Here is a 14,379-nt window from a genome sequence, read left to right as displayed (position 1 = left end):
GGTAAGTGCTTCAGGTTCTTCGCCAAGAGGGGAATGTGGTGGATGGAAGGGATCACCTTCTTCTTGTCTCCAATGATTAAGTAGGCTACGAACCCATCCCCAGTTCATCCAGAATAGGTGATAGCTGATTGGTTGATCCATTCCGGTTTCACTGTCTTCGGAATTCAGGTGAATATCCATATCGGAATAGCTGTCAGAGTTTAAGGAATTTGAACTAGATACGGGATCCATCTTGTATAATTAGGGAGATGATTTTTGATATGAATTAGATTATAGAATTTAGTTTGGTATTCTTCAATACATAATTTATATATGTATATATAATACCAAATTCCATAAATCACGGAGAAATTTTCGGAAGATGTCAGAAAGTTTACAGTAACAGATATGCTAAGATATGAATTTTTGTCTATACACTTTTTATGCAATAAATGCAGGAAAATGTGTCTAGACTTAAGAATGATAAGCATGTAATTTCCGACAAGAAATGATAAGCAAGACTTTTAACATGCAGACACGGTCGAAGTCCAGACTTACTAATGCATCTTAACAACTATCAGTAAGACACACTCATGCAAGACCTGGTTCGCTAGGACCAACGCTCTGATATCAACTGTGACGATCGCTCCAAATCTATATGGACGAACACGTCATTCATCGATTTCATTGCGAGGTATTTGACCTCTATATGATACGTTTTGTAAACATTGCATTCTTTTGAAAAGGCACACCATAAATGAATATTTAAATCAAAAGTTTTCGACATCTGATGATTTCTACATATAGACAATCACCGTAAATAATAGTTTACAATAGTACTTCCATTGACAATGCAGTCAAAATAAGATACATGGTGATGATTTGGTGAATGCAACGTTTCCTTGATAAATATGCCATGTAAGACTCCATGCACATAGCTTGTCTAACATATAAGCAAACAACGGAAGACTTCTAGGAAACCTGAGAATAAACATGCTAACAAGTGTCAACACAAAGGTTGGTGAGTTCATAGTTTTAATATATCGTATAATCTTTATATAAAGGTGGATCACAAGATTTCAGTTGTTTCATCCAGAAACGTTTATCAAAATATTCTACGAGATTGAGCACCCTGGTAACTAAGCTTTAACGTTATAATAAGTACCCCTGTTTTAACATACATGCAACCAACATGTACAATACCCGCAAACCAACGTGTACTAAACTCAAATAGCATACGTCTATTTTATAGTTCAGGCTAGGGTTTCTATACCTGGAACAGACGGGGATGTCAAGCCCTATGGATCCATATATAACTACTCGAACCCACCAGTTCTTATAACCGGCAGTTACTAGTTACCAAAGCTAAGGAATTTTTGGTTTAACTCGGTGTAGAATTTAGTATGTACTTGTATCCATTGCGTTTAAAATAAATTGCATGTATTCTCAGCTCAAAAATATATATTGCAAAAGCAATTAAAAAGGGATCTATAAACTCACCTTAGCAGCATATAAAGTCGTTCACCAAAATGTGACCGAAACTCGGATTACCAAATAATCGTAGATCTCAACCTAGAGAACATATGTTGGTCAATAAATGTCTATTAAGCTAGGTCAGGCCATAGTGTATCACAATCCTAATGCTCGAGATCGACATACAAAAGTTATCCAAAGTTGTTTCAAAAAGTCAATTTTGACAATAGTTTAACAAAACGAGATGTGCCTTATATAAGATTTCATTTACTCGGCTGGTAATATTTAAAATTCCATTTTATCAATCTTGTAAAAAAGTTGTTTAAATCTTAATTGCATATTCAAAAGCAATTTCAATTAACGTCAATCATAATTCAGTTGATCATATCTTTTAATCCATTCATCGAAACTATTCGATATATAAATCAAAAGTTATTGATTTTTCGCCAGCTTTCCAAAATCATGTATATCATATACCTTTTATTAGTAATATATGTATTTAATTCATTATTCATTATAAACTGTTTAACGACGAAATTTAGCATACAAGCATGCATAAATATATATACTCGAGCACTAGACATGGATACACAATTAATATATAAAAGATAAAATATGAATGCTCACGTATTAATATCGTGATTCAATATTGCAGGAAAGTACGTAGACGCGACGGAAATGATAAATGCTAGGTTGACCTTTGACTCATGATCATAACCCCCAAGTAATACCCATAACCTCCATAGCTATAACCCATAATTTCCTTAGCTCTATCCCGCTCGAAAAGCTTGTTTTGAAAATAACTTGCTCATGACCTCGTCGTAGTATTTTATGTATAATAACACTAATAATAATACTAACACTACTAATAATAATAATAAGATTTATAATAATAATAATAATAATAATAATAATAATAATAATAATAATAATAATAATAATAATAATAATAATAATAATAATAATAATAATAATAAATAATAATAAATATAGAGAGCATAGATGGAGAGATATATGTGTGTGTGTCGACAAACTGTCCAATTTATAGAAGAATTCTGATTTCTGACCCCCATGCGATCGCATGGGTTTTATGCCTATTTCTCATGCGATCGCATGACCCTCTGATCCAGCTCACAATCATTTATTTTTTTGTTTGTCGACATATTTAAATATAATATATATAATATATATAATTTAAATAATTAATTATATATTATATTAAATTCATGTGCATAGTTGACTTGTAATTTTCGTTCCGATGACTCGTACGTTGTCACTCGACTTATGTCCCGGTTCCGGTTTCTCGAACGCATTTTCGTACGCTTAGAAAACTCGCAATTTACGTTTTGTGACTCGTACCTTTGTCAAAATATAATCTTAAATTATCAATAAACTATATTATTCAAAGTGTATCTTAAACTTTCGAGTGTTTTGGTCATTTACTTCTATAAATCATTATCTCGCTATTTGTTAATATATATATATATATATATATATATATATATATATATATATATATATATATATATATATATATATATATATATATATATATATATATATATATATATATATATATATATATAATAACAAATCGTTTTATGACCAAGTTAATATATATTTTCAACATTCATAAACACGTTTTAAATATACGTCGCAAGTTATTCATACAATTAATATTCCAACTTATCATATATATTCAAATAAATATTTAAACTAATAAGTTTAATGTACGGTATCAAACAATTAATATATTGTTACGTTTTCAAGTTATAGTATATATATATATATGTATCTATATACATATAATTGTTCGAGAATCGTCAAGAACAACTGAAAGGTATTTGAATATATGAAAGTAGTTCAAAAATTTTGAGATTCAGTTTTACAGACTTTGCTTATCGTGTCGAAAATGTTAATCATACAAAGATTAAGTTTAAATTTGGTCAGAAATTTCCGGGTTATCACATCAGTCTCCCTATATTTTATAACAATGTATAAAGTATAAAAGTATTAACGAAGATTAAAAAAAAAACTGTTTTGCTGTGAGGTTGTTTTCGTTGTTTAACAATCGATTAATTGAACAATCGATTAATTGAACGTTTTAAAAAATATTAATGGTCTGACAATTAAAATTAATTATTAAGTAATAAGTAAACATAATTATATAAGACACTGATGGAAGTTGGAAATGGCGCGAGCAACGGGATTGTGCCAAAGAAAATAAGGAGCGACTCCACAGTTTCCCAACCACCTTCACTTCTCAGTCCCAAAACGACGATAACTCTGTGCACTCAAATTTAGATTATTATTGACTAATATTTTGATTTTATCAGTTTCTTAATTTATATACTTCAGCTTTAATTTAACGTGCCCTATAAGTTCCTTCCACCGTACTGGTCAAAATTAGGGTTTTGATTGCTCTTTCGTTCCCCTTTTTTCTATTTCTAATAATACTATTTTGTCTGATAATCAGAATCAGAAGCTTGAAATGGAAAGTACTCTATCTTCTAATAGCGTTAGAAATCGATTAAGGTTCCGATTACACGAAATGGTTAGGGCACCACTGTTAGCGTTTTTGGAAGAAACTGGTGTTTTTCGTAATCAATCACAATCAGTTGTTTCTGATTCTGATGTTGTTGAGATGCATCATCATGATGATGATGATGATAATAGTGTGAATAATGATCATGAAGTTTCTATTAGGATTAGGAGTTCGGTTGAGGATGATTCGCAGTCGAGTATGGTGGTAACCGATGTGGAACAGATAAGTAGTTTTAGTGAAAGAAGGGTAGAAGAGTTGACAGATGGGGTTAATGGTAATGGAGATGTTGATGAACAGACTAATTTAGGGTCTTCGAATAATAATAATAATACTAACAGTATGAATAGTCGATATGATATTCAAAATGTAGCTCAATTGATTGAGCAGATTTTGCCTTTTTCTTTGCTTCTATTGGTTGTGTTAATACGGCAGCATTTGCAAGGTATTTGTTTTACTTTATTCTGTTGATTTTTGTTGTATCGTTGATATAATTTGTGTGTGATTGATTTTGGGGATGTTGGAGTTCTCATGTAAAGTTGTTGTCTTTTTTGTTTTGTATTGAATAACACTGCAAATATGTTATTATAGAGATTCATCCTATATATAGCGATACTGAACATCATGTATTTAAATACTCTTAATGTCCTTTTGATATCAGGTTTTTTCGGGACAATATGGATTTCTGCAGTATTGTTCAAATCGAACGACGTTTTGCAAAAGCAAACTGCTTTAAAGGTATCTTTGAAATTGGTCAATTTTTTTTTCTTTCTTGGAGGTTATCGTGTGTTTTCAACTCTTCATTGTTGTTGAAGTTAAAAAGTATAAATTGATGATATCTGCAGGGCGAGAGGAAATTTATAGATCTCATCAGTATTACTGTGATCTTTATGCTTCATGTAGTTTTCGTTTACTGGTGGTATCAAAATGATGATCTTATGTATCCTTTGATTTTGCTTCCTCCAAAATCAGTCCCACCGTTCTGGCATGCTTTGTTCATCATCTTGGTTAATGGTAAGTCCGTTTCACGTGTTCTTATCTCTATATATCAAGTTTAATGGGACAAACAAAATGGAAAAGTTAAATAATGAAGATTGATATAACCTAATGAAGTTGTTCACCTCAGATTCTATGGCAAGGCAAACGGCAATGGTCTTTAAGTGCCTACTTTTGATGTACTACAAAAACACTGGAGGTCATAATTATCGTAAGCAGGTAGCTTATATTGTATCTGTTATTTTTTCTAATTTGTTTCATGTGTTTGGAGTTTTCTCTTCAAGAAGATATTGAATTGGTTGAATTAAGGATATATTTATGTAGGGTCAAATGCTAACTCTGGTTGAGTACACATTAATACTGTATCGTACTTTGTTGCCTACTCCCGTTTGGTATCGGTTCTTTCTGAACAAAGAATATGGAAGTATCTTTTCATCAGTTACAGCAGGATTGTACTTGACTTTTAAACTTATATCTGTGGTACAGAAGGTATATAACTCTGATGGTGATCATTCTAAGTGATTATAGCTTATTTCAAAATATGGCAAGATTAGTGGGTTGGGTAATGGGTCAAAACAAGTGCTTTTGGTATAGGTTGAAAAAGGGAAGATTTTTTTACTCGTCGAAGTGTACTTGGGTTGGGTTGACATAAATCAGTTTTGTTCAAAAACTATAACGGCCTGTAAATAGTTAGTGTGTCCAAATTGACCCATTAACAAGTGAATGGGCTGATTATTGCGATCTCTAGTGAATTTATATCAGAAGCTTGTTATTCAAGCTAGGGGCTCTGTCTGTGTAGGTTCGGTTGGTGTTAGCTGCATCAAAAGCCTTATCTCGTAAAGAGTTGCATTATGGGTTATCTGCGTCTACTGAACAGGTCAGCATGAACACTTCATACTTGATGCATGTTAATAGTCACATCGTATCAAACATAGAACTGCATTTACAAAGTCTTTGTATCGTTTAGGTTTTTGATACATTGAGTTTCAAATCATATTTAATTATTAAACACTACATTCGATGAAGTTTTCGATCTGAAATGATCTATTGGTCCATTTTTAACATTGCAATCAATTTATGACATGTCAATGTGGTCCCCTGTTTTGTCTCTGCGAATTTTCTTTTCTTGTTTTTTTCAACTAATGGTAAAACATAACTCAATTACTATGTCCAATAACTTTTATAGGACTGTCGCAAATAGTATTCTATGTCTATCATTTTGTTACTTCTAAATAATTCTCATTTGCGTGTGACTAATTGCGTTCATTCAGGTCACTGCTGCTGGAGATCTTTGTGCCATTTGTCAGGAAAAGTTGCATTCACCAATTGTACTACGTTGTAAACACATATTTTGCGAAGAGTGTGTATCTGAATGGTTAGTTTGCGTCTTTCTTCATTATGTCTTACTCTCTCGTACAAGTTAAATAAATCTCTAATCCATGTTTCCCGTTGAGCGTTGCTACCAGACCTACAAAAGGATATCGTTTTTTTAATCCAAATAGGATTTTAGTTCCTATGTTGAATATTTATAGAGGAAATTTTTGTATGTGAGTATTCTTTCACCTTCGCGATGCTAGTGGATTTTATAAGTAGTTAAGTATACATTCTTTGAAGCTTAAAAGTAATAATTTTATACTCAGTCGTCATGTGATAAGGTTTTCCTTGTTCAGGATACCCGGGGAGGGGAGTATTTTTTATTTAGATGTACGCGGCCTAATTAGGTTATCAGGTGACCGTTTCCGACTGTTTTCCTTGGCCTCCCAAGAGTTGCTTTTAATTTCGTTTGAGCCCGAGACATCTTGTGAGGAAATTAAGGGCCTAACCACTAGGCTATCTTGTATAGGTTCGTCAATCTTAGTTTTACGTACTTATAATCGTGTAAACATTGTGTAATACTTTTCAACTCGGCAGCTGGACTAATAGATAAAATTTTCTCGAATCTTAAGGGAAACTTAAACTTAACTTTTTAACTGTACATAAAAATAATAAATATAATATACTAATTAACTATCAAGATCTATTGTGGATTTTCAAACTCTAACTATATAGCTATAGAAAAGTTACATACCAAGTATTTATTATATTAAACTAGTCCGGACCGGCCCGCGCGTTGCGGCGGGGGCTTTCGGCCTGCGTATTCATATTTAACGTAGCGTTGTGTATTTACAGAGGGGAACACAGCCCATGTGTTAAGCGCCGTTTTAGATGTCGTTGTGTTAAGCGTTTTTTAAAAAGTATCCGTTTCGAACGTAGTTAGTTTTGTTTTGTTCAATAAATTTTTCCGAGTGTAACGGTGCTGTCGGAAAAATTTAACTCGCGGCGAACAGAAAGAAATGTATTGGAGATAGCCCGAGGTGTTTAGCGTTTTATGAGTAGTGTCCGTTTCGCGTATAGTTAGTCCCGTTGGGTTCCTAAGATTTTTTCGAGTTGAACGGTGGTCTCGGAAAAATTTAACCGAGCGAGAAGACAGGGCCCGTTATAAATTCGGGTGGAATTAGTTTCTTTTATTTGAATAAAATTATATATTTACACTTTTTACCCCTGAAAAAGTGTAAACTTGGGCCGTTGTGTAAATATAGTCGAAGTTGAGAGACCGTTTGTAATGTGAACACAAACTCAAAACGACAATCCGATATAACTGAAACGACGGAAACTAAGATTTTTTCGAGTTGAACGGTGGTCTCGGAAAAATTTAACTCGCACCGAGCGAGAAGACAGGGCCCGTTATAAGTTAGGGTGGAATTAGTTTCTTTTATTTGAATAAAATTATATATTTACACTTTTTACCCCTGAAAAAGTGTAAACTTGAGGGGCCGTTGTGTAAATATAGTCGAAGTTGAGGGACCGTTTGTAATGTGAACGCAAACTCAAAACGACAATCCGATATAACTGAAACGACGGAAACCACCACCACTTTTAGTATATAAGTATTAGTATTAGTATTAATATTAATATTAATATTAATATTAATATTAATATTAATATTAATATTAATATTAATATTAATATTAATTAATATTAATATTAATATTAATATTAATATTAATAATTAGGTCATTATTTGTTCAAAGCATATAATACTGATAAAGTTTATTTATCAAATCAATAGAGAATATGGATTTTATTAATGGTCATCGTTATTATTTATGATTCGTCACCCACTGAGCTAATGTGGATTTAATATGATAAACCTTTAGAATTTTATTACATCTACTAACTAATGTAGATACTTTGATGGTTATAAAATGTTTTTTTTTTTTTTTTTTTTTTTTTTTTTTTAATTATCTATTAACCAGGTAGATAGAAGATTAAGAAATGTAAGGTAAAGATAAAAGGAAAAAACCGGGCTTTAAGATAGTAGGTGAAAATTAAAAATTTTATTGAGCTGATACAGTGTATGTATGAGTTTCTTTCTATAGGTTATAAACAGTAAAAATCACATTTGGTGATTGTTTTATCTACAATTTATTTCAATATTGACTTTTTTCAGGTTTGACCGAGAGAGAACATGCCCTCTATGTAGAGCACTCGTCAAACCAGCAGATATCAAATCATACAGCGACGGATCCACAAGTCTCTTTTTCCAGTTCTTCTGATACATAACAACTGATCATGTACAGCTCCTAGAACCCATGGATTTACGTTATCAAAACCTCAGTGTTACATTTCAGTGATTACATTTCTTCCAGGATTGCTCTGACCTATGCAAACTAACTGTGTGATGGACATATACCGGCGGTGTTGAATGTGTTCTCTGCTCCTGGGCCGCAGATTGGATATTAGATGCGTTGACCCCTTTCAGTTCCTATCTCTATAAGTTGTAGTATATATAATGTACCAACAATGTCGAAAATGTATGTAATGTTATGCTCATGTTTTGGCAAATATTGTGTACAGGGGATGCTTGAAATTCAAAAATCAAAAATATTTTAGCAAATAAATGGAATGTAATGCCTGCCATATACCTTATATAGTCTTATACAGTTATACCATGTAAAAAAATTCATAGTATGAATAATTACATATTAACATTATATAAAATTTAGGTCTACATGTGAAACAAGATTATAAAAAAAAAAAAAAAAAAAAAAAAAAAATTCACATATTGAGTTGATCCTGTGTGTTTACAACAAATGGACTGGTTGGTGTTACAGGTATAGACAAGATATCTCCGATTACATGAGGGTTTGTATTGCGAGGACGCGAGGTGTTACCGGATTATCGGTTGCAAATTTATTGATAGGATATACTTGTGATACCTCTTCTCTGTTCTCGTCTATGTAAACCACATCCTGCACTGTAGTTGATGGTATTCCACAATTTCCCTTAGAAACCGATTCTCTCTCGAGTTCTCCTGTGCCAACCGAGCTTTCTCTGCTAAAAGCGATTCCGAGTCGAATCTGCCATGAGAACAATAATTACAATAACTAACAGAAATCCCTCACATGGTTAATTTTAATGGGGCAATTTGGCTTATATTTTTTTAACTTTAACGGACCCAAAGAATAGACAGATAAACATCCTTTGCATTTGAGGCCTACAACAACAACATAAAAACATAAAAACACAAACACAATAATTAATAATGATAATAATAATGATTAATAATATAATGAGGATAAAATGTTCGCGTTTCGCTGCGGGGTGGTTTTGGTCGCTTAACGGTCGGTTAACTGAATGTTAACGAAACGGTCAACGAATCGGTTAACGGGCGGTTAATTAAATTGTAAAAAAACATGGTGAACGCTCCGGCAATTAAACGTAAAAAAAATAAAGGAATGAAAAAAAGGAGAAAAAGGAAGTTAAAAAAAGTAATAAAAATTTATTAAAAAACACGTTTACCAAACTCCCGAAGTTGGGGGCATATACCAAGGTGCCATCATGAATAATATTTCACTCTCACCACAATTAGTATTGTTGGTAATGAAAATAATTAATAATAATAATAATAATAATAATAATAATAATAATAATAATAATAATAATAATAGTAATAATAATAATTTTTTGGTGCCGGTGCTGCTGCTCATATTTTTACTAGGATAGGTTTTGCTATTACTAGAGGTCTTGGGGCCCAGATTGTCTCTAGGCTTTTTACTAATTTTTTGTAAGTTTTAATACTTTTAAGTTTATAATAATAATAATAATAATAATAATAATAATAATAATAATAATAATAATAATAATAATAATAATAATAATAATAATAAATAATAATAATAATAATAATAATAATAATAGTTATTATAATTATAATAACAAACATTCCAGATTTAGACTATACATTTTAGTAGTGAATGTGGTCACTACTTTTGGATATCATGGTCAGTTAATTGCTCATGAGAGCTTTGCTACAAGCCTACAGGTACAAAGGTACCTGGACCTGATAAGGAGTGAGTGGTTAACTTACATTTGCTCATTTTTATAGAAAATTCAATACTAGCAATTATTGATATGCAGAAAACATGTGTATACATAGAGGGATGTTAACGAATCAAATTCGAGTAGAGTGGTAAGAAGTTGAGCTCGGTTCGTTCAATTTTTAGCATATTCGAACTCAGCTCAAACTCAATAATAAACTTTATTTTTGTTCGAGTTCGGACTCAAACATTTTTTATATGTTCAAACACGATATTCATTTAAATTATACGTTCGCCCGAATCCATTTCCTTCTCATGTTTGTGGACGGAGGTTTTTGGGAAAAACCTAGCCGTTGCAAATGCGATGGGTATATTTCATTTATTATTATTATTATTATTATTATTATTATTATTTTTTTTTTTTTCGAACAGCAACAATATATTAAGAGGCTAGCAAGATGCTAAAGCCAAAAACAAAGAAACAATACAAATAATGCGAAAGTAAATGCAACGAAACAAGAAAAAACAAAAGAATTACAAAGAAGAAACAAAAGAAGATTATAACGGATTACAAAGCCAAGAGGTCCACGCGGGAGCAAATTTGGATCTAGCTTGAAGCCATGCGAAGGACGATAATCTTATGTTGTCAAATAAGTCTCTTTCTTTAATATTGCCGTTTTCATGAAGTGTATCGTTTCTAAATCTCCATAACCACCAAAAAGTACCAGCTACAATGCTATAAATGCGAGTCTTTTTAGACAAGGAACCATTTAACGAGTCCATCCAGATAAAGAAATCTTCAACAGTGATGAATGGATCAGGCCAAGGAATGGCCGTCCAAAGTCTGATTCGTCTCCAAATTGAGTTGGCAACATAACAAAAGATAAAAGTATGATCCCTTGAATCTCCACCAACACTACATATGGGACAAATAATAGTATTGATATCGAATCCTTTAAAGGCAAGATTTATTCTAGAAGGAAGACGATCCAAAATTAAACGCCATATGAAAATATTAATCTTCAAGGGAATAAATTTGGACCAACGAGTATGATAGCTAGATGTCGGGAGATGAAGGTCGTCTAGCAGCTTGCGGGCATCCGAAACGTGAAAATTTCCATCATTTCCTAGATTCCAGAACCATGTGTCGTCAGTGTTGCTAAGAGAGACTGAACTCAGATCTGTTAATAAGTCATGAAGTTTTGCCGAAGTTGGAGGGTTTCGAGACCAGTCCCAGTTCCATCCGTTATCCACGCTTAGTCTTTCGCATATCAAGCAATCCGGATTGTTGTCAAGACGGTATAAACGATTAAACTTACTTTCAAGAGTGAAGTTTCCCAACCATTTGTCCTTCCAAAATTTGGTATTGCGACCATTTCCGAGCTTTAGATGAAGAGTATCTTCTGGAATATTTCCTGAATCATGAAGAGATTTAATAGAAGCAACAATGTTACTCCAGACCCCTGAAGTTTTACAACCACGATTTCCAAAACCCGCCTTAATACCATGGATAGCAACAAGCGTACGAGCCCAAAGAGAGCTAGTACAACGAACCAGACGCCATTTCCATTTCAAAAGAAGTGAAAGGTTAAAGGATAGGATACTACCAATGCCGAGACCTCCGTTTTCAAGAGAAGCTATCGTTTGCTCCCATTTTATCCACGCCATCTTTCTCTTTTCTTTACAGCCTCCCCAAAAGAATCGTGCACGCTTTTTTTCAAGAGATTTGATGATGGAAATAGGAGCACGAAACAAAGATAAGTAGTAAATACCAAGGCTACCCAAAACAGATTTGATCAATGTATATCTACCTCCAATCGAAAGAAGGTTAGCAGCCCATAAAGAGAGTTTGGAGTCAAATTTATCAGTCAGGTGTTGCCAATGAGCCCTTCGATTAGGGTTGGAGCCAATCAGAAGACCAAGAAATTTGAATGGTGTATTACCAGCTTCACATCCACATCTAGACGCCATGAGATCGACTTGGTCCATCTCAACACCTATCCCATACAGTTTCGATTTTTGTAAATTAATTCTCATGCCCGAGACAAGGTGGAAATATTCGAGCACCATTAGAATATTATCTAAGTCTTGGGAATTCCATTCAGAAACAATGGCAACATCATCTGCAAAAAGAAAATGAGAAATATTAAGATTACCGATGGTAACCCCCTTTATCAGGTTGTTCGAGACCGCACTTTTCATGGTTAGATGTAAGCCTTCCATGACAATAATAAAGAGAAATGGCGATAACGGGTCACCCTGCCTTAAACCGCTTGTAATCGAAAATTCCGAAGTAGGACTTCCATTAACCAAGATAGAAGTTCTAGCGGAGGATAAACACGCCTTAATCCAAGATCTCCACTTAACTCCAAAACCAAGTTGACCAAGCATGAAATCAAGATATCTCCAATCAACCGAATCAAAAGCCTTTTCAAAGTCAACTTTAAAAACCAATAGCTTTTTTTTTTTTTTTTAATCCAATCAATGACTTCACTAAGAATTAGAGGGCCATCGAGGATTTGTCTGCCCTTAATGAACGCAGTTTGCTCACTACTAATAACATGGTCGATAACCTTAGCGAGCCTATTTGCAAGAATCTTTGCCACAATCTTGTACGTGGCGCTTATTAATGAGATGGGACGATAATCTTTGACATTTACCGGGTTATCAACCTTTGGGATTAACGTAATAAACGAGGAGTTAGAACCGTGAGGTAAATGACCAGATTTCATGAAATCATCTACAAAATTGAAGATATCATTCTTGAGAATTTCCCAAAAATGTTTGATGAAAGAGAAAGAATAACCATCCGGCCCTGGAGATTTATCACTACCACAATTCCAGACGGCCTCTTTAATTTCTTCGAGAGTGATCGGGGTCTCTAACCCATCGCGCTCTGATTCAGATAGGACCGAAGCTCCTTCTAGATTGTGCAAAGGAACATGAGTAATTTTGGATTGAAACTTTGATTTGAAAAACAAGAGAAAAGCGTTTTTAATGTCGTTTGGATCAGTAATCCAGATTCCATTAACCATGATGTAGTGACCCGAACTTTTCCATGTTTATATATTTTAATTGAGATTGATATTTACATGATTAAATGTTTCCAACATGTTAAGCAATCAAACTTGTTAAGACTTGATTAATTGAAATATGTTTCATATAGACAATTGACCACCCAAGTTGACCGGTGATTCACGAACGTTAAAACTTGTAAAAACTATATGATGACATATATATGGATATATATATAGTTAACATGATACTATGATAAGTAAACATATCATTAAGTATATTTACAATGAACTACATATGTAAAAACAAGACTACTAACTTAATGATTTTTAAACGAGACATATATGTAACGATTATCGTTGTAAAGACATTTAATGTATATATATCATATTAAGAGATATTCATACATGATAATATCATGATAATATAATAATTTAAAATCTCATTTGATATTATAAACATTGGGTTAACAACATTTAACAAGATCGTTAACCTAAAGGTTTCAAAACAACACTTACATATAACGACTAACGATGACTTAACAACTCAGTTAAAATGTATATACATGTAGTGTTTTAATATGTATTTATACACTTTTGAAAGACTTCAATACACTTATCAAAATACTTCTACTTAACAAAAATGCTTACAATTACATCCTCGTTCAGTTTCATCAACAATTCTACTCGTATGCACCCGTATTCGTACTCGTACAATACACAGCTTTTAGATGTATGTACTATTGGTATATACACTCCAATGATCAGCTCTTAGCAGCCCATGTGAGTCACCTAACACATGTGGGAACCATCATTTGGCAACTAGCATGAAATATCTCATAAAATTACAAAAATATGAGTAATCATTCATGACTTATTTACATGAAAACAAAATTACATATCCTTTATATCTAATCCATACACCAACGACCAAAAACACCTACAAACACTTTCATTCTTCAATTTTCTTCATCTAATTGATCTCTCTCAAGTTCTATCTTCAAGTTCTAAGTGT

At 32.8% G+C, this 14,379-nt stretch overlaps 2 protein-coding genes across 2 annotated transcripts; one reads left to right on the top strand and one right to left on the bottom strand.

The window, feature by feature from the left end:
* The first annotated feature begins 3,647 nt into the window (after positions 1-3,647).
* On the top strand, positions 3,648-8,853 carry LOC139852018 (uncharacterized). Its single transcript, XM_071841234.1, has 8 exons — positions 3,648-4,439; positions 4,656-4,732; positions 4,840-5,008; positions 5,121-5,209; positions 5,315-5,479; positions 5,790-5,867; positions 6,262-6,365; positions 8,481-8,853. Exons 1-8 carry the CDS (start codon positions 3,944-3,946, stop codon positions 8,584-8,586), a joined length of 1,284 nt encoding a protein of 427 aa, XP_071697335.1. The 5' UTR covers positions 3,648-3,943; the 3' UTR covers positions 8,587-8,853.
* Positions 8,854-9,032: 179 nt separating this feature from the next.
* Positions 9,033-13,385, bottom strand: LOC139853790 (uncharacterized). The gene is made up of 5 exons (XM_071843145.1): positions 12,924-13,385; positions 10,923-12,807; positions 9,436-9,527; positions 9,205-9,390; positions 9,033-9,038 (listed from the first exon to the last, which is right to left on the bottom strand). Exons 1-5 carry the CDS (start codon positions 13,383-13,385, stop codon positions 9,033-9,035), a joined length of 2,631 nt encoding a protein of 876 aa, XP_071699246.1.
* Between the last annotated feature and the right edge of the window lie 994 nt (positions 13,386-14,379).

This window comes from Rutidosis leptorrhynchoides, chromosome 6 (assembly GCF_046630445.1).
Source record: "Rutidosis leptorrhynchoides isolate AG116_Rl617_1_P2 chromosome 6, CSIRO_AGI_Rlap_v1, whole genome shotgun sequence".
NCBI lineage: Eukaryota > Viridiplantae > Streptophyta > Magnoliopsida > Asterales > Asteraceae > Rutidosis > Rutidosis leptorrhynchoides.
This window is presented reverse-complemented; position numbering and strand designations above follow the sequence as displayed.